This window comes from Sphaeramia orbicularis, chromosome 14 (genome assembly GCF_902148855.1).
Source record: "Sphaeramia orbicularis chromosome 14, fSphaOr1.1, whole genome shotgun sequence".
Taxonomy (NCBI): domain Eukaryota; kingdom Metazoa; phylum Chordata; class Actinopteri; order Kurtiformes; family Apogonidae; genus Sphaeramia; species Sphaeramia orbicularis.
Window position 1 is genome coordinate 36,241,185 of NC_043970.1, and position 20,628 is coordinate 36,261,812.

The 20,628-nt window shown below is 37.3% G+C and overlaps 1 protein-coding gene across 2 annotated transcripts; it reads right to left on the reverse strand.

The window, feature by feature from the left end:
- Positions 1-1,747: 1,747 nt before the first annotated feature.
- Positions 1,748-20,479, reverse strand: dlb (deltaB). Of its 2 annotated transcripts, XM_030155036.1 has the most exons (8): positions 20,082-20,479; positions 9,410-9,777; positions 9,080-9,319; positions 8,826-8,883; positions 8,437-8,694; positions 6,966-7,327; positions 5,440-5,656; positions 1,748-3,342 (listed from the first exon to the last, which is right to left on the reverse strand). In XM_030155036.1, exons 2-8 carry the CDS (start codon positions 9,458-9,460, stop codon positions 2,639-2,641), a joined length of 1,890 nt encoding a protein of 629 aa, XP_030010896.1. In that variant the 5' UTR covers positions 9,461-9,777; positions 20,082-20,479; the 3' UTR covers positions 1,748-2,638. The 2 variants fall into 2 exon arrangements, with proteins under 2 accessions (XP_030010896.1, XP_030010895.1); XM_030155035.1 differs by lacking the exon at positions 20,082-20,479 and having other exon boundaries at positions 9,410-12,685.
- Positions 20,480-20,628: the final 149 nt, after the last annotated feature.

Genomic DNA, 20,628 nt, shown 5'->3' on the forward strand with positions numbered 1-20,628 from the left:
TTTTTTTTTTTTTTTTTTGGTAGTGGTTTCTTGTTCTTATTTATCTATTCTATTTATTTATTTATATTGTTGTTTTTAATTTTATGGCTTTTTAATCTTGTCTTGTATTTTATTCTTTTTATTTGGGTTTTATTTATTCTTCTGTATCGCACTTTTTTCTTTTTTGTACAGTTTCTATGTCTTTAAATCTATTCTGTATTTTATACCTCTATTTTGGTTTTAATTATTTTTCTGTACAGCATTTTGGTCAGCTGCAGTTGCTTTAAAGTGCTTTACAAATAAAGTTGGATTGGATTGGATATTTAGCTTTTTTTTTTTTTTTTTTTTTTTTTGGCTATATTTAGCACATGGAGAAAAAACATGGTATTTCCACTAGATGACGCTAAAATCCCTCTACTTTAAGTTTTGACCCTGACAGGTAGGTGTTTGTATGTGGGTGTAATAATTCAACATGAAAATTTACTTTGCATGTAATGTAATGAAAATAGTTTTGTTCTGTTTTTCTACTGTTTTCCCATCTAAAAAAAAAACGGTAGCATCATGACAAAATGATACAGATTAAAATCTTTAAAAATGCATGAATATTTGCTTTCAATGATAAGATTAGATGTAGATGAAAGTATTATATGATTTTAACATTTTTATAGCCACCTTTTGAAAAGCACATATTTTTGCACTATGTGGTACAAGTGTATTTGACACTGCACAAAAAAATTAATGTTGCTGCTAATCATTCACATTTGACAGGATGTAATAATTCAAAATGAAAAACATCTACTTTGCATGAAAATGATTAATATTTTCTGTTTCATCTGAACATAACGGGCGAATCATGACCAAAAAAAAAATTTGAAGGACTAAAATCACAGTAGCATATAACATTAATGTAAATTATTTTTTGGAGATTGCATTTAAAAAGCACGTTATTTGTTTTTAGCTGTAAGAGTGTGACTAATACAAGACCTGGTCCTAAGGGTTAACTGCTTTCATACTATTACTGGAGAGAAAGAACAGATGTTGCATTTTTGCTACAAAATCATTGTCTTGCCCATTTTTGTAACCAACTCTAGTACTAATTAAGAAATTTATCTGATGTATTTCATCACTTTTCAGTCCAGAAGAAAGTTATTTGTTCAACCACACTCTGCAAAAATCAAAATCTTACCAAGTGTATTTTTATCATTTCTGGTCAAAATATCTCATCACACATCATCACCAAAAGAGTAACTTGTTTGTGAGGTATAAGAACTTATTTTTAGACAATAGATCTTGAAAATCTTATTTCAAGAAATCTTACCAAGATAATTTTCATTTGTTCCTTGAATTAAGCAAAAAAAAAATCTTTCAATGGAACAGGTGAAAATTATCTCGGTAAGATTTCTTGAAATAAGATTTTCAAGATCTATTGTCTAAAAATAAGTTCTTATATCTCACTGAAAAGTTATTCCTTAGGTGACTGTGTCTTATTTAAAGTGTGACGAGATATTTTGACTAGAAATGAGAAAAATACACTTGGTAGGATTTTGATTTTTGCAGTGCATAACCCTAACCTATGGATCAATAAACACTGTCGAAAAGATTCAGATTAATCAGATTTAACATTTGAGTGGTATATTAAACTGATGCCTGAGGTTTAATGAGCATCTTTTACTTTTTTCATGGAGTGTTTGGCTTGTAATCTGAACCAGAGTTTGACATTATTTTCACATGATCAATAATATAAATGACGAAACAGAGACTTAACCCCGAATCACATCGAAGTGAATCTTTAATTCCACATCACAACCACAACATGACAAAACCAATATGAATGAAAAACATATAAACTAACACAAACTTTGGCATGAACATAAAATGGCACAAAAACAGAGCGACATGATCAGTAGTTCATAAATATATATTAATTACAGTAATGGCTGAGCAGTGTGATAAAGCACGTTTGTTTATATCCCTGCCTTGAACATCTTTGGGATATTTCACACAGCCTGTACAGTCCAGTAGGACAACAATGTTGGTCTTCATTCAGCATCATATAAATATATCTCTACATCTGTGACAATCATAGTGAAGCCATAAACTTAAGTTTTCAAATAAATAAATAATATAAAGAATAAAAATGATGGTACCGCACAATAAGGAAATAATGACCAAAGGAAGATTGAAAAGCAAAACAAAAAATTCTGTGTAAAAAAACAAAAAAACAAAAAAAAAGGAAAAAAAAAAACACAAAACAAAGTGAACTTAATAAAGATAATAACCCAATAAAACATATTTCTCGGGCAGGTTTTCCAAAGGGGATCAGTGTTTTTTCTTTTCTTGACTTCATGAATTTGGTTTGTGTTGTAGGTCCTATGAAAAGCGTTTTTTTATTATTTGTCTCTTTGGGTCTTTACACATGGAAGAGCTTTGCCCCATAAAACATTTCAATATTCTTTGTAAAACATAGTTCTTTTCGATACTTTACTTACACTTTTATTGGTATACTATCTTCTGCATGAGCAGAGTGGTTTTCAGCTCATGAATTGGTTCCTTTTCTTCACACTACATGATGAAGACAAAGGAGCAACAGCAAGTGCTAATAATAATAATAATAACAATAATATTTTCCTTGAATGTGGACGTCCCTGTTTTCCCAGTTTTATCTCAGTCCTGCTGCAGATCCCAGACCCACCTCGTCCCTCCACATAAAGTCCCGGGTCCGGCTGTTCTCCACTGGGTTGTGTCTGAATCCGGGTCTTCCATCCGGGCAGAGGGACAGGCTGAGACGGGCGGTGCTGTTGCTGATCTTGAACAGACCATTAGGCCCCAGGAAAGAATCTCTTTCACTTCCTCCGAGGTTATTCACTGCCTCCAGATCGTTATAAACCGCAACATCACTCAGCTGCTTCCGTCCTTGCATCCTCCTCCTCCTCCTCAGGAAGATGATACCTCCGACCAGAACCAGAACCAGGATGGCCAGGACGCACGAGACCGTCAGGGTGGCGGATGTGGGCTGGGAGGTTTGACGCAAAGCCGGCTTAAAGCTGGGCTGCAGTGTGAACTCACAGCTGGGCCCCATGAAGCCTTTGGGGCACTGGCACACGGGGCCGGTGAAGTGGGTGAAGCACGTACCGCCGTTCTGGCACGGCCGGGCCCCGCAGGCGTCGGAGCGCACAGAGCAGTTCTTGCCGGTGTATCCCAGGGTGCAGGAGCAGGTGTAGTCGTTCACGCCGTCCTGGCAGGTCCCGGCATTCTCACACGGACCTGATGCACAGTCGTCGATGTTGACCTGGCAGTTGGCACCGGTGAAACCAGGCTGACAGCGGCACAGGACGCTCTGGCCCAGATCCAGACACTCTCCACCTGCAGCAGGAAACAAAACACCTGTTCAGCATCACCACATCCACAGTGCACCTGGGATTATATTTAACACTGTCAATTAAATTAATGTAACCTTTAAAGACCTAAAAGTGTTTTGGTAGTGACCCCCAAATGACATTTTCTGACCATTTAACCTTTCCTAAGTGATTTTTCTCATTTTTTGTTAATATTACCCTGTGTGTTTTGCATTTTTCAGCAAAAATCTGGCATTACATTGATTTCCAAATGATTTTTCCTTTACATCAAACCTTTCCTAGTGGTTTACTCTTCCATCCTTTCCATTTTTAGTGAAAATCATATACATGTATACCTTTAACTACAAGACATGGAAATATTGTACATGTTAGATATTGCGATGTGTGTACCAAAATCCAATAAAAAAGATTTTTAAAAAATCATATACATCTAATTTACTGATCATGTAGATGTTCATAAAAGCTCAGAGTAAATTCAAAGGTTATTCTATCAAATCACTGAGAAAACTGAGAAAAAAAAGGGACTTTTTACGAAAAAAAAAAAAAAATTAAACAGTTCATTTTTCTTTACGTCTCATGAAATGAATTTGCAAGATTCAAAAATTACACTGGAGATATTAACACACTTAAGGATGTACAACATTTTACTTCAGGGGCCACATACAGACCAATTCAATCTCAAGTTGGTCCGACCAGTAAAATAATAGCATGAAAATTAATAAATAATGACAACTGTAATCATTTTCCCTTTGTTTTAGTGTAAAAAAAGTAAAATTATACAATGAAAATATGAATGATTTGTGCAGGTGTAGTGTGCACTTGCTGTTGTGTCATGTTTGTAATTGGAATGTTGCATTTATTTGCTTACTTTTGCAAGCTGAAATTTAAAATCAATAAAAACAATTGACTACAAAAAAAAAAAAAGAAATTATGAATAATCTAAACAACCTGAAATTTGTTAAGAAAAATAAGTGGAATTTTACAATATTTGTCCTGTTACTGAATGTTTTGTGTATTTGTAGATCTGTAAGCTGTGATGCACATGTGTAAATGAGAGACTGAGCAGAATATTTCAGATTGTTCATGGTTGTCTAATATTATCCATATTTTCTAAAAAGGACAGTTTATAGATATAAATAGAGACAAGTTAGGAGTTGACATTACTTATATGTTATTATGTTATTATTTTATTTTATTTTTGATCCACTTGAGATCATATTGGGCTGAATGTTACAGTGGCCCAGAGGTGCAACAGCACAAAAAATTATCCACTATAAGAAAAATAAAAGAGAACAGCCCAAAAAAATTATCCACTATAAGAAAAATAAAAGAGAACACCCCAAAAAAATTATCCACTATAAGAAAAAAAAGACAACAGCCCAAAAAAATTATCCACTATAAGAAAAAAAAGACAACCGCCCCAAAAAATTATCCACTATAAGAAAAAAAAGAACAGCCCAAAAAATTATCGACTATAAGAAAAAAAAAGAGAACAGCCCAAAAAATTATCCACTATTTTTAAATAACTTTATTTTTAGCGCACCAACCTCCACTTCCGGTAAGTTACTTCGTTAGCATTAGCCACATTAGCTAAAGGCCTTAAAAATTTTGAGCATATGCTTTTATTTTTTGTGGTGGCCTAAATTTTAAAGCAAGAGATCTTTTGGGTAAACAACACCCCCTTAACTGAAAAGGTGGATGATTTTTATTATTTTTTTAAAATATATATATATAGTAGATAATTTTTTGGGCTGTTCTCTTTTTTTCTTATAATGGCAATTTTTTGGGCTGTTGTCTTTTTTTTTCTTTTAGTGGATAATTTTTTGGGCTGTTCTCTTTTTTTATTATAGTGGATACTTTTTTAGGCTGTTCTCTTTTTTTCTTATACTGGATACTTTTTTGGGCTGTTCTCTTTTTTTTTTTTTCTTATACTGCATAATTTTTTGGGCTGTTACACCTCTGGGCCACCGTAGAAATGTGGCTCCTGAACTAAAATGACTTTGACACTCATTCAGTCTCATTCAGTGAAATAAAAAACCTGTTGAATTGCCCTCCATCCACCATGTGTCGCCATAGTAAAGGCCTGTATCTCTCCCCCTCTCACCGTTCAGACAGGGCCTGTTGCTGCATCGGTCCAGTTTCTTCTCGCAGTTGGAGCCGGTGTAGCTGGGGGGGCAGCGGCACGTGTATCCTCCGGTCATCGTCTCCACGCAGGTGCCACCGTTGAAGCAGGGACCATCTGCGCATGTCATGGCGATGATCTCACAGTTTTTACCGTAGAATCCTTGAGGGCAGGTACAGGAGTAGTCGTTCTCCAAATCCTGTAAAAAGTGAAAGAACAACTAAGTTAAGCTCAAGTATGGAATTGTAGAGTTGGTGAGAGAGTTGAAAATATGAGTTTGGATAAAGGATGTAAAACAGGGATGGTCAGCTGCTTTTCCTAGGGGCCACAATGACTCAAATATGACTATCTATCTATCTATCTATCTATCTATCTATCTATCTATCTATCTATCTATCTATCTATCTATCTATCTATCTATCTATCTATCTATCTATCTATCTATCTATCTATCTATCTATCTATCTATCTATCTATCTATCTATCTATGCATCTTGAGAAACGTTTATCCCTCTTAAACCTAAATAGCCAGTACAGCATTTTATTTTATTGTTGTTTATTTGTTTATTTTTTGGAGGCTGTGTCTTTTGAGGCTGTGCATATGTTTCTTGCTGTGTATGAAGAAAAGAGAATGATAAATAAATGTTGTCCTGAGACCCAACAATGCATGTTTGTCCTCTGTAGTGGACTAGAATGTCACAGCTTGACTTAACAGATGCTGTCCACTGCTAAGGACATTCCATTAAAAAATAAAAAGTTAGTTTGTTAATTAGTGTAGTTTTATTTCGAGCCCACAGAATCATCAGATAATAAAGAACCATACAATATGGTCAAACAAAAATTTTCTGCACTCGAAAAGTGTATCTGAAAAAACTGTTGCATCATGCAGTTTCCAATCAAGGCAATTATTGAATGTAAAAAAAGCTAAAAGTTGTCCCTTCTGGTACTCAGGAGGATATGTAGGATCATTCCAACTGTGCATAAACAACAAAGATAAAGTTTTGTCTCTTTACTGTAAACCTGTCCGGTGAATGATGACACCTATTGTTGTTGGTCTTTGTCCTAAAGTCAGAACTGAACATGGAGAATCAGCGTTCAGTTTCTATGTTCCGTATATCTGGAACAAACTACCAGAAAATATCAGGTCTTCTGAGAGTCTGAGTTCTTTAAAGTCAAGGTTAAAGACTCACCTGTTCACTGCTGCCTTTGACAAAAAGGCTTTTGACTTTTAAATTTTATATTATATATTGAAACTCTGCACTGCAACTCTTACTTTAATATGTGTGTATTTTTATATTTTTGGATTTTATGTGTTGTTTTCTTACTTGCTGTTTTTAATCACCTTGTATATGTTTCTTTTATAATGTTTTAAATGTGTTTCTTTTTCCTTCTCATTGTATTTCAATGTCCTATGTGAAGCACCTTCAACTGCCTTGTTGCTGAAATGTGTGATACAAATAAACTTTCCTTGCCTTGCCTAAAGAGGTGTAACCCTGTTCTATACTTACATTGCAGCTGCCTCCATTCTTGCAGGGGTTGCTGTCACACTCGTTGGTTTCCAGCTCACAGTTGGTTCCTCCAAAGCCGGGCCTGCAGGTACAGGTGTAGCTGCCCTGGCCGGTGTTGGTGCAAGTGGCCCCATTGGCGCAGGGTTTGTGGTTGGTGCAGTAGTTGAGATCCTGGTCGCAGAAGAGACCACCCCAACCCTCCTGACAGTTACACTGCCACGGCTGGCTGCAGGTCCCATGAAGGCATCCTGGGTAGCGCACGCATTCATTGCATGAGGGGCCCTGCCAGCCCATACGACACGTACATCCCCCAGGGGCCTCGCAGTAGCCATGCCTCTCACTGCAGTCCGCTGAGCAGATGGCTGTAAAGAAAGGGGGAGGGGGGGGGGGACGGGACTGATTACAATGGGCACGCCTTCTCATACATCTCACAACACACATGTACAGGGCCCCCTGTCTGACCCCAGCCCTGCTCCAGACTTCACTGTTGGTTAAGCATTAAGCCAAGCAGCTGGTAGGCACACCGCCGCAGAAAAACGCTTTCTTTTCATCTGCTCCCCATCTCACACACACACACACACACACACACCCAGATCACCTTGAAATACGTGTGTGTCTAATGGAGGCTACAGCTCTTTCTCTCATTGTAACAAGAGAACAAAAGGCAGATGGAACAGCACAGACCTCACTGCAACAGAGTAAAACATAACACTACAGGACGTCCCCCAGATAAAGGAAATACTTCATACCATCTGAATAGACCCCTGCCCAAACTGTCCGCTCTATGATCAGAGTTATTTCACTGGCTCTGAGAGGTAACAAATACATTATTCATCCATGCCTTCACAAAGAATGAGCTGAGGTTTACAGTTCTTAAGAGGAAAAATATGTCCTATGATATCAGTCTTTTGTGATTTCACTACTTTTGTTTTCCTTAGTCTCTAAAGACAGAGATTTCTTTGATGTTTTGTGAAATATATTCCTTGTACACTTCAGGGAGACACTGTTAAGAATGATGTGCTTTCAAGGCATCTTCTTTAAGGAACTACAGTGATATTATATGTATATTAGTTTTACGTATTGACCCTCAGTGGTCCAAGGGTATTTTCTCAATTTTTACATACTTTATTAAATGCACTTTTTAAAAGTACCTGCAAACAACCTAGTGTTTTCACAGTTTTCAGTCTCAGATTTATGTATACTATTTTTGCAGTGAATAATGATAATTCAGCCCAAATGCTGAAAGTTTGAGGTCAGATTTGTGAAAGAAGAAATTTGCAATACTGAGGAGAATTTAGAAAAACACCTTGGTCTTACCTTAATCTAAACCTATAAGTTCTTCTGTTTTCTTATGTTTTGTGTTTCTAGTGTCTGTTGTAGGGACTTCCTATTTTCACTGAGCCATTGAATTCTACTTTTCTCACTTAGAGAGAATGCTGTAAAAGAGTCTGGTTACCATGCGCTGACTTACGCTCAGAGCAGTAGTTTCCCTTCCATCCTTCCAGGCAGATGCGGTTGCCCTCCTCGTCGCAGGTGTAGTGTCCCAGAGTGTCGTCTCTCGGCCTGCAGTAGTCTGCGCAGCCGTCTCCAAAGTAATACTCGTCGCAGAAGACGTGGTAAGAATAACGCAGTTCGCTCTGCTCCCCAAAGTGCACGTCCTGGGACCAGTCTTCACCGATGGCCAGTCTCCTTCTGGTGGCCAGGCGGCTCACAAGGTTGTTCTGGTTGTCTGTGGAGGAGAATTGGAATTAAACGAAATGTTGACAAGGAAACAGCGCGTAAAAGACGGTTGCGCGCCAATGCCAGTTATCCAAACTGGCATCTAGTCCAGTTAGTGAATGGACAAAGAAAAACACTCACCTGTGTATTCAGTCTGAGATTCAGCGTTCCAAGCTTCAATGATCAATGAAAATGTTCCCTAGAGGAGAAAAAACATGCGTTTATTGTTTGGTACTTGCAGACTCATGATACATGCTTTTACGCGTAAATGGCACAGTCAGGACTTAACCCCAACTTGTCCCACAACTCTACCCATGATGCAGTTGAGGCATTTATATTAAAACGAATTACAACAGATTAAAACTAGGATCTTCTGTGCAAAAGTTTCCATTTACCGGCCACTTGAAGTGGAAGGGCACCCGAATGGGAGCGCTGCTGGAGATTGAGGTGTGATCGGCTCTGATGACATTGGTCTGTCCGGTACCGAAGGTGCAAGGTGGCTCTGCTGAGATCACATCCTCTGGGTGTTTCAGGCAGATTCTGAAAAATATATGGCAGTCTCTGTGTCTTCTGCAGATGCGGTGCGCCGTGTGGAATGAATGAATTTTGAGCTCAAACACTCCAGAGGATAAAACCTGCAATGACAGAATAATTACATCAGGTCTTCACATCAGACATGCCGTGCGTAAAGGCTGTTTTAAGACAAACATCATCAGAATACTTACAACGTTCACTAAGGCCAGAGCCAAGAGGTATCTTATGTGTAGATGTGCCATTTCTTCTCAGAGTTTGTTTTCAGATCTAAGTTTATGTCCGCATTCGTTGTGCCCGATAGTGTTCCCAAAGGTGCACGTGATAAAAGTAAAAGAAAACCGTCAAAAAAGTTTCATCACTGTAAAATCCTCCTGGTATCCGTATCCTCTTCTTCTCTTTTCTTCTTATTGAGGTATATTCCTCTTCTCCTCCCTCGCCGGTACTTCACTTGTTTTGGTTCTGGTGCGTAAAGATGCAGACTGCTTTTATACCCCTGATGTAGTGCGTCACGGCCAAAGAGGTGGAGCCCACGCGGACCTCAGGGGAGCTGCGGACCTGCCTGGGGAGTTAGACAACCCACACTACATCTGGACAAAACCCTTAATGCGAATATGCATTAGAAGCTGTTTGGGGTTTCTGCATGAATGTTAATGAACCAGAGAAGAGTAAACAGTGGAGCGTGTGATGACATGTAAGACACTGTATGACGATAAAGTAATTTTTTATGTAATGTTTTTGTATTATCAAACATTTTGGGGCTGGATTGCGAGAGAATAACGGGAATAAACTACAATGGATGGACAGAAAGTAGTTGAAGACACAGCACTAAAATCTTATAGTAAAACACTGACATAGACCTTTTTTTTTGCATTGTGAACACTTGGAACACTTTTACTTGAGTTTTTAGAGTACAACTTTTACTTGTTGAGTATTTTCACAGTGTGGTTATTGTACTTAGTTCAACAATAGGACTTGACTCATGAATTCTCCACCAGTCTAAAAAATAATAATTCCTGTGCACCAATTAGGATGCCAACGCAGGAAGACTTTACGCATCACTTTAAAGTTGTTGTTTTTTTTATGTAACATTTTTGTATAATCAAACATTTTGGGGCTGGATTGCGAGCGAATAACGGGAATAAACTCCAATGGAAATGATGGTTCTCACTACTCAACAATACAGAAAGTATTTGAAGACACAGCAGTAAAATCTTATAGTAAAACACTGACACAGACCTTTTTTTTTGCATTGTGAACACTTGGAACACTTTTACTTGAGTTTTTAGAGTACAACTTTTACTTGAGTATTTTCCCAGTGTGGTTTTAGTATTTAGTTCAAGTATAGGACTTGACTCGTGAATTCTCCACCAGTCTATAAAATAATTCCTAGGATTCCTAAATAATTAGGATGCCAAAGCAGGAGGACTTTACGCATCACTTTAAAGTGTTTTTTTTTTTTTTTTTTTTTTTAATATAATAATTTTGTAAAATCAAACATTTTGGGGCTGGATTGCGTTAGAATAACGGGAATAAACTACAATGGAAATGATGGAGCTCACTTTTCAACAGTACAGAAAGTATTTGAAGACACAGCAGTAAAATCTTATAGTAAAACACTGACATAGACCTTTTTTTTTGCATTGTGAACACTTGGAACACTTTTACTTGAGTTTTTAGAGTACAACTTTTACTTGTTGAGTATTTTCACAGTGTGGTTATTGGATTTAGTTCAACAATAGGACTTGACTCATGAATTCTCCACCAGTCTAAAAGATAATAATTCCTGTGCACCAATTAGGATGCCAAGGCAGGAAGACTTTACGCATCACTTTAAAGTGTTTTTTTGTTTTTTTATGTAATATTTTCGTAAAATCAAACATTTTGGGGCTGGATAGCGAGAGAATAACGGGAAAAACTACAATGGAAATGATGGATCTCACTAATGAACAGTACAGAAAGTAGTTGAAGACACAGCAGTAAAATCTTATAGTAAAACACTGACATAGACTTTTTTTTTTTTTTTTTGCATTGTGAACACTTGGAACACTTTTACTTAAGTTTTTAGAGTATAACTTTTACTTGTTGAGTATTTTCACAGTATGGTTTTAGTATTTAGTTCAAGTACAGGACTTGACTCATGAATTCTCCACCAGTCTAAAAAATAATTCCTGTGCATCAATTAGGATGCCAAGGCAGGAAGACTTTACGCATCACTTCTGCAACTACTTCAACGAAGTTTCCCTGCCTGTAAAACGTGTTTTTGCCACTTTCCTGGAGGCCAACACTCTACACAAAGGCTCAGGAAGCGGGGGAGAATAGAAAATAGCTTTTCTTTCTTTATACCCAAAGTTATAATTGCCCCCGACGCGTGTGAGGTGAATAAGAGTGGGCAGGTCGTTGCTAAGACCTTTCTTTGTGCGTCCTAGCAGCTATTCAGACTCTTCTGTTGTGGTCTGGAGTCGCGCAAGGGTGGAGTGTGTGTGGAGGAGAAAGGGAGGGGTGGGGGTGGAAAAAGGGGGCTCTTGGAGTTTGGACTATCATGTTGCCTTTGTTTGGACCTCATGCGAACAGCTGTATGGTAATCAACGGCACATGGTCGGCCGTGCGGGGCTCCAAACCCGGCTATTGTCTCCCCAGAGCGTCCGCCCCCACCACGCACACACACATCGTTAACCCCTTTAGTGCTCATTGATTGAAGGACTCTGAAGGTCCCAGCACCTGTCACTGGCAGGGATTAAGATCAGTAAACACACCTAAACTGTTGGCAACCATGTCTTTGGATCAGTAAACGCATCAAATATAATCATTTAATTGAAACCTGAGCGCAGATTTATGTTTTATTTAATATTTGTACTTTTTATTCCAGAGTTTCATCCACTTTACGCACATTTACGCACGATTTCACTCATCATTAATCACCATTAAGAAAACGCATGATGTGAATAATTAAAACTTTGGATAATCAAACAAAGCGTAAAGAAAATAAATATCTGTAGGTGATGATAATAATGATGATGAGTTGTGTGTCTGTGTGTTTTTGCTGGTGGATTGCGTGGGGGGTTGGGTCCATTTATATTAAAATGAGATAAAGGGACGCGTGCCTGAAGTGGCCCCCTGTATATCCTGGCACGCTCCCATGAACAACAACAACAAACGAATGAAGGAAGGAAGAGAAAAACAGAGGATTGAAAAGCAGGAGATGTAAGAGGTGTTATAGTTGTAGTTACTGTTTAGCTCTGAACCTTTGGAGCCAGTTGTTGAGAGTTGGACAGTGAGTGGGGGGGGCTGAGGAATTCAGGGGGACATGCTGAAGACACTACATGAATGACATAATGCAGAAAACACAAAACAGACAAAAAATACATCAAAATCATTTGTTTTTGGCTTTGTTCTATAGTTACAATATGATTTGTTAGTTTTTTTTGTTTTTGTTTATTTGGTGGACTGGGTTGTAGATCCCAGCAAATCCTCTTGATTAAAAAAAAACAAAAAAACAAGAAACTGATCACACTGAATCTAAATTTAATGTTAACTTTTGTGCAATCCATCTGATACAGCTGACTGGAACACATGGACATCAGGTCGTTTCCATTCTACACATTTGCATAATAAATCATTGCCAGCAGGAGCAGTGGAACATGACTAAGTACTTTTACTCGTGTACTGTAATGCAAATTTGATGTACCACTATATCTCAGAGGTAAATAGTCTACTTCATCTACCACTACATCTATCTAACAGCTTTATATAATGACTTGATCCCCATTGATCAGAAAACAATTACACTCTATTATACAACATATATTAGAAACTTCTTGTCATTTGACAAAAAGAAGTGTGTAGTCTCATATTTCAGATATCTATAAGTCGTCAAAATATAGTGATTTTTTCTCCCCGTCTGAACATTTGTTTTAATTCAATAATTGGCTATCAGAGAAAAGAAGAAAACTTCCAAAAACTGAAAACTGTTTTTCCTTTTCCTTCTTCTACTAATCATGTAATGAGTCCAGTTTTATATAAACTGGTTTAAACTCCACCCCCATCATCTACCACTTTGTGCTCAAACACTGATGCTTCACCATTAACATGTAATGAAATCATATGTAATATTCCATTCACTGGGACCAAAGCAGTGCTATCACTTAAGTATTTAAATGGCACTTTGTGGCTACATGTAGGATTTTTTTTATGATGGACATCTATCTATCTATCTATCTATCTATCTATCTATCTATCTATCTATCTATCTATCTATCTATCTATCTATCTATCTATCTATCTATCTATCTATCTATCTGTCTATTTATTTATCAGGGACAATGCAGTGAAACACAATGGACATATGGACCATCTGATGTTCTGCATAAAGAGTATATGACAGCTAGTTTGCAACTCCCATCCCTGGTTGGGCTTTTCAGATTTGCAGTATAAACAACAGTAATATAAAAACAGTATAAACAAACAATATAAAGGTCTATTCACATCTACCACACACACTCATCAATTGTTTTGCTTTCAGCCAGTTCTTAACCTTTGCTGTGAATGCTTTGACATTATCAGTTTTCTTTCATTTGGCAGATGTGACTGGTGTTTATGGACAAAGCTGACGGTCTAAATGTGGTTCTACGGTGGGTTATTTTACAGTTATTGTTTACAGAGTTCCTGGTGACTTTTGCTGCCGTCCTTTGATTCACAATGGGGTATTTTTCCATAATTACATTTAACTTCATCTCAGTAAAGGATGTGAATGCTTGTGTCCCTGCTGGTTCTCACATATCCATCCACAGTACCTGCTGCACATCTCCATGCAGGAGGATCCATGTCTTTGTCAGCAGAGCAGATGGACAGTGCACCCTCTCTGCTGTTGTCACATGTATGACTTGCAGGGGTGTGACACAAACGTGCCACAGGGCATGGGAACCAAAGTGGAGTCATGTCACCCCCCCAAGACCCCCCATTAGATCGAGTGGCCGGCATCTGCCTCCTCACCTCACGGCAGCTTGGAGAGCCTTCTCCCAGAGGACTCCTGGAGAAAGAGGGGGAGCGCCTGAAAATCTGACCCAGGCCTCGGGGGAGAAGTCGGGCTGTTGTGGCCACTTCTGTAGCCTCAGCCGGCTGTCTGACTGCGGGACAATGGGAGGTGGGCTACGAGGGTCTGCTGGGTGGGTTGTGATGCTCATGTATGTGTTTACGTGAGTGTGTGTATAGATGCAGCCTCATTTTTAAGCATGTCATTTAGTTGATTAGTTGATCTCATTAAGATTCTGGAAGAGGAATCACTGCTAGGGACTAAAAAATGCAAACAGCCCCTCCACCTCCTTATTAAGCAAATTTATGGGTTGAATCAAATGAGGCTTTGAGGTCTGGAGCTTTATTATCAGGCAAATTGCTGGATAATGATAATATAGAAAGTAAGTGCTGTACATTTGCCTTGTCACATCTGACACAAAGGATTGTACATCAGCATAATTTACATCAAATCAAATGTTATTTCTTCCTAAAAATAACAATGTACAGTGAGATGCTAGTTTTTTAAGTAAAAATAGTTGCTTATTACTGATATTGTGCATTAACACAAGAAATGTGTAAAAAAAAAAAAAATACACAGAATAGATCAAAAACACAATAATAAATAGGTATATATCAAGTTGACATGAGAAGAAATGTATAAAATAGACAACATGGAAGTGAATAAGAGTGCATTTCTTGCCATCTTTATATGCATAAAATGAAAATGTAATACCCCAATCTGTCCTTCTGTCCTGCCATTGAAGACCTCCATAAGCATTCTTTGGAGACTGAAGTAAGAAGAATCACCTGAAACATTTGAAAGTATCTCCTCTTCCTCTTTACTCCTATTGTATTTCACTTCTTTGATCAAACAAGGTGTTAAAAATATTAAGTAAAAACTGGTCTCCCATTTGTTGGGTTCTGAAAACATTAAATTGCCAGCATGGATCATCTTACCAGAACAAAACCAGAAAATGTTCCTTTATGCACTGTGTATATGCAACAGGATGCAAATACAAATATAACATGTAGAACTTATGTAATAAATATGTCAACATGAACAGGCTGATAGAAATATGAAATAAATGTGCATATATTTTACAAATCTACAGAGTAAAGGGACTTGTATGAATTACATACTGTATATTATAGTAATATCTACAGATTGTAAAGGGTCAAAACACGATATTCAAAATCTCTCTGACGGGACCTTTTAGAGACAATTTGACAGATTAGTGTTCCTAAATGACCCACATTTTTACTTTTAAATTCATGTTTGCTTTAGTTGGACCATTAGGGATTATCCAAAACAAGGAGCTACTTTATATTGAAATAAATGTTGGAATGGCAAACAATTAAAGTTTGCTCTCTGACGGGACATTATTGTGTTTTGACCCTAAAATAATACAGAGTAGGTGGATATCCCTTAACATGAGCAGATTTACATACAACACAGAATCTTTACTTCCTCTTAGTTTCAGCATTAAAGTTCACAGGTTCATGGATATGAACTGAATCATTTTCTTATCACAAACTGGAATAGAAGCAGTCAGCATTCACTGAAAAAAATGATTTTTTTGGTGTAGTAATATTTATTAGGTTAAATGTCAAAAATTTTATTTTCTAATCGTAAATATCGGTGAGAACTGGAATTATTCAAGTAAAACTAAATATGTCATTCATGTAATAAATAATCATAAACTGTGTGGGAAGAGTAAGTTGTATTCTGTATTTTCACATAGTATTCAAAGGTTATAGTCAGTACACATGAACCTAGAAATACCAAGTAAGTTTTGATAAGCAATTTAAACTGCAGAAAAGATATGTAAAATGTTGTGTAAATGTTACTTAAATATTGTCCATTAATAAAAGTTAGAAAAAGTATTGTAGTGAGCCACACTGATCGTAATGGGGTTAGGGTTAGGAATATTGCTTGGTTAGGAAGAAGGAATATTTCAGTTTGACACCATGACTGAACGGTCTGTGCTGCTGTCATAGACTCTATGCTGTTAAACACATGCTTTAATTAATGAAAGTAAACACCACTGCCTTCTCATAAGTGTATGATGTTACAGGATCCGAGAAATGTGACTGTTTACTCCCCTGTAACTTTGTTCTACCAAAAAGTCACAGTATTTAAAAATGACCTTGAAAAGCCTTTGACGTTAGGTGCATTAGCATTTGTCAGATTGAAGCACTCAGAGTCTAAGTAAAATTTACAAAGAAGGAGACAGTAAATTTCAATGATCATATTAATAATCATCAGTAAATTACCTGAGGTTTGCTAGTACAATAAATGTATATCCGCAAGTTAAGTTTACTTGATGATTGCCCTTGTAGAATTTACTTACAATTGTAAGTGCAAATACTTTCCCAAGTGTTCCTAAGTAAATATCACCAATTTTTTTAATATGTTGATAATAACTATAACAAAAGAAAAATGTTAAAGGGCTCATATTTTTGCTAAACCCACTTTTATTAGTCTTTGGTTGATTTATTTGTGTATTTGGACCCTAACAGTTCATAAAGCTTGAATTTGAACCCTCCAGGTGCTGCAAAGCTATCTTTATATTCATTCCGGAAAAAAATCAAGTGGATTTCTACAACCCATTTTAATTCCTACTTAATTTGTTACATCTATAACGAATTACGTCACAACAATTGCACATATAAGGTCAAGACTTCCAACGAACATTTCTCTGAGTACGACAATCATTTATCAGCAGCAGCGGTTGTTGTAAAAACTGAAAATATGTCCAAACTTTGAGCTGATTACCTAAAATGTTCAGTTGCTGGTCGTATTAACGAACACAAGGGGCTGAACGGGACAGAGCGCACAGTCAACAACCTGGAGGGGGTGGAGTGTGAAGTGGCTCATTTGCATTTAAAGGGCCAGTACTCAAAACGGCCTTTCTGGTGTCATTACTCAGAAATAGGATTGAAGATGGACCTGTGGAGTTGAATTAATGAAGAATTCAGACCCAAGCAGAGCATTTACAGTTTATGTAGACCACAGGGAAATGTTTTAAAATGCATAATTCCATTTTTTAAAAAAAAGCAAAATATGACTCCTTTAAAAAACAGGTGTGATAGAGGAAGACCCTCTGTTCCCTCGACAGCAGACAGACTGAACTCTTTAACTGAACAACTGCTTTGACTAAAAACAGTCCTCTCCTGGATTTAGGAAACAGCCTTTTCATTGGATAATTCAGCGATTAATACATTTCAACTGCAAAGAGTTCTTTAAGGCTAAGTGATGCAGTCAGCAGTTGGTTTACTTAAAACGTCACAGAAGTTCAGTTACATTGTTTTCTTTTACCTGAACAACAATACCTTGTAGTAAATCTGGCTGCCGATTTGGACATAGTGACTGGTTTTTAGTTTAGTTTTCGACAGTGATCAATCCTGACATATTTGAGCTTGAGATGCAAAACATAAATCTGGGTCTCCTCGGGACCCGAATTTACAAAAATACTTCAAGGATGGCCATAGATCGACATTTTTACTGATTCTTCCACTGCAAAATGTCTTTTCATTTTATATCTTCTATGTTGTTTCAATCTTGAGTCTTTTTGCATCCTTTTAACCATTTTTTTCTTACATTTTTTCATTCTATTTCTTGAAATTCAGGCCTGTCTTGTATCATTTTACTGCTGTTGCATCTTTTGTGTCATTTTAATCTTGTTTAATCTTTAAGCACAGATCTCTCATCTGCATTTCACAAAGGTGAGGCTAACATTTTCTTCCATTTTAATACATAAAATGATTTCTTATCTTGTACTATAGCCATATATTTTCATGTGCCAACCGCTTATTCCATGAAAACGACTCCACAACACATAATGGATACAGATCCTAAGTTTGGGAAACAGATCAGAGAATTTGCATCCAAAACAACCAACAGATTAACTAGGTTCAGTGCTATAAAAGAGAATGTAAACATCTTATATTTGTCCCTGTAGAATGAGGCGCAGCTCATCAAAATCATTCAATAGAGAACCATGAATGACATGTGTTTGAAGACCCAGCTATTTTTGACAGAACTTCCAAATGATTTTTTCGTCTTTCCCAAGTGATTTATCACCATTTATAATATTAAACTCTGCATTTAGCATTTTTCAGTAAAAATAAGGTATTTTCCTATAGTTAATATGCTGATCATGTAGATGTTCATATAAGCTCAGAGTAAATTAAAAGGTTATTATATCAAAAAAACCAGAAACACTATCTTTTTAAGCTATATATGTCATTAACTGAACATTAAAACAAGTGTCTACAACCACTGTTTTATGAAACAGTTATTAAATATTTAAGATCAGTACGTGCTTTTGGTCTGTGGCTGATGTTTTGGTCTTTATGGGTTTAGGTGAGGATGAACACAATTGTATACAACATACAAACCACATCAGGCTGTCTCATGCATGTTTTTCCAGCTTATCTTTGCCAGACACAACATTATTGTTGTTGCCTGAATGCGCTTTAACATATGGAACAAACAAACCTGAGTCACTGACCACATCACAAATCCTTCCCCTACAGCAATGACGAGCTAAATAAAACTGATTTCTTTGGCTTAGCCGCAGATGTATAATTACTCTTTTGTTGGGGAACAAAAGGAGCCATGATAATTATTTAATCCCCGTCCAAGATGATAAATCTGCCTTCCTTTGGTCCTATACCTTTCCTGGTTGGTGCAGACTCGATGCTGCAGCAGCTTCGGTGGCAGATGGGAGATGAAAGGGGGACTGAGGAGCGAGGGAATGAGAACAGGTGGGGGTGAAAACTGAAGAAAAGGAAAGGGCACAGAGGTCAAACAGGGCAATAGAAAGGGGGAGGAAACTTACATACGCCTGCATAAGGACAGATCGATGGAGAGGTTTTTTTCTTTTACAACGTGCCTCTCTAAATCAATGTCTCCTTTTGCCAGATGTCGAGTAAGTCTGTGAAAAGGAGAAAAACTGCAAAAGGATACGATAGAAAGATAAATTAAGCAAAATAACAGGAAACTATTTGTTTCAATAAGCAGCTCTATGATCCGTTTGTGTATATGCAGTATGTGTTTGAGTCACATTTGTGTTTAAAGTACAGATTTATTTATTTTCTATCCAAGTTCTCATTTGTCCAGGTCATCGTTCATCCTTAGTTGTTTTTAAGTTCAACTGGACTAGTTTTGTTCTTAAAAATGTTTCATCTCTCTTCCAAGAGATTCCATCATCATCATCATTATCATCACCATCGTGTGTACATCCTTGGTTCTCCAAAAACAACTAAGGATGTACACATTTAATGTTATTTTTTCCTGATTAGTAATCCTGAATATTTGATCTTCATATATACTTTTGCTCTGAAGTACATAAATAAAAGGTTTCATGTGGACGATGCAGAGAAATGCAGCCTTCGAAGGCATTCAGTAATTGAATTTGTGAAAAAAAAAGAAAGTGGGTTTGGCGTCGCTTCTCACTTTCTGAGTAAATTGCTGTGGTGTATTTTATTCTACAGTGAGGACATAAAAGCAGAACGGAGCAGAATGCAAGTTTATAGACACTCAACGTGAATAATACCCTTTCAGAGAGGCTTAAGTCTCAGGTTTAAGGGGTTCGTAAAAGAAATGAAGGTGAAAGACGGGCTCACAATGTGAATACAGCTGTCTATTCAAGACACACACACCCCCGGGCAGGCTCTAATGCTGCCCCCTGCCTTCCAGCTATGGAGGAAGTCTGAGCAGACTGTTGAACCCCTGCTGCAGGGCCACCCCTCCCCTTCCTGCTGTGGCACGCCGGTCAACCCCGGCAGCTGTTTAACCAGCCCACTGACCCAGAGGGGGCTGCAGGGGAACAATGTGATATGACTTACCTCATACCGTTTCTGGTTGAGTAGTGGTGTGGATGTGCTCATTCTGACCTGAGTATTTAATTAAGAGTAGAGCTCATTGGATCAGGCAACTCCCCCAACTTGTAAAACCCTGCAAATGTGATGACGCAGTAACAAAATACACTTCTCAGTGATAGATGAAAAGATGCGCTGGTCAGGGCAAGTAGAATTCCACTCTACCAAATATATGCATTTACATTTAGAAAATACCAATTTCTCAAAACCAGTCAAGTTGAATTCTGAAAGGGGCCAAAATGATAAAAATACGAGCATTAATGAGCTGAACATTTTAAACAGCAGAATAATAATAATATGCACTGTAATTATATGGACATATAATAAAATGTGGAATAACATGGACAAAGACGCCTAATAATTCTGATTTTACAACCTATCGCAACCAGAAAGTGACACATTCACACAGAAATGAACTAAATACAATTAAAAACAATCTCGGTAAAATGTAGAAATGACATACATAACACAGAACAAGGATTATATTACAATAATTTAGACATATTTGTTTTGG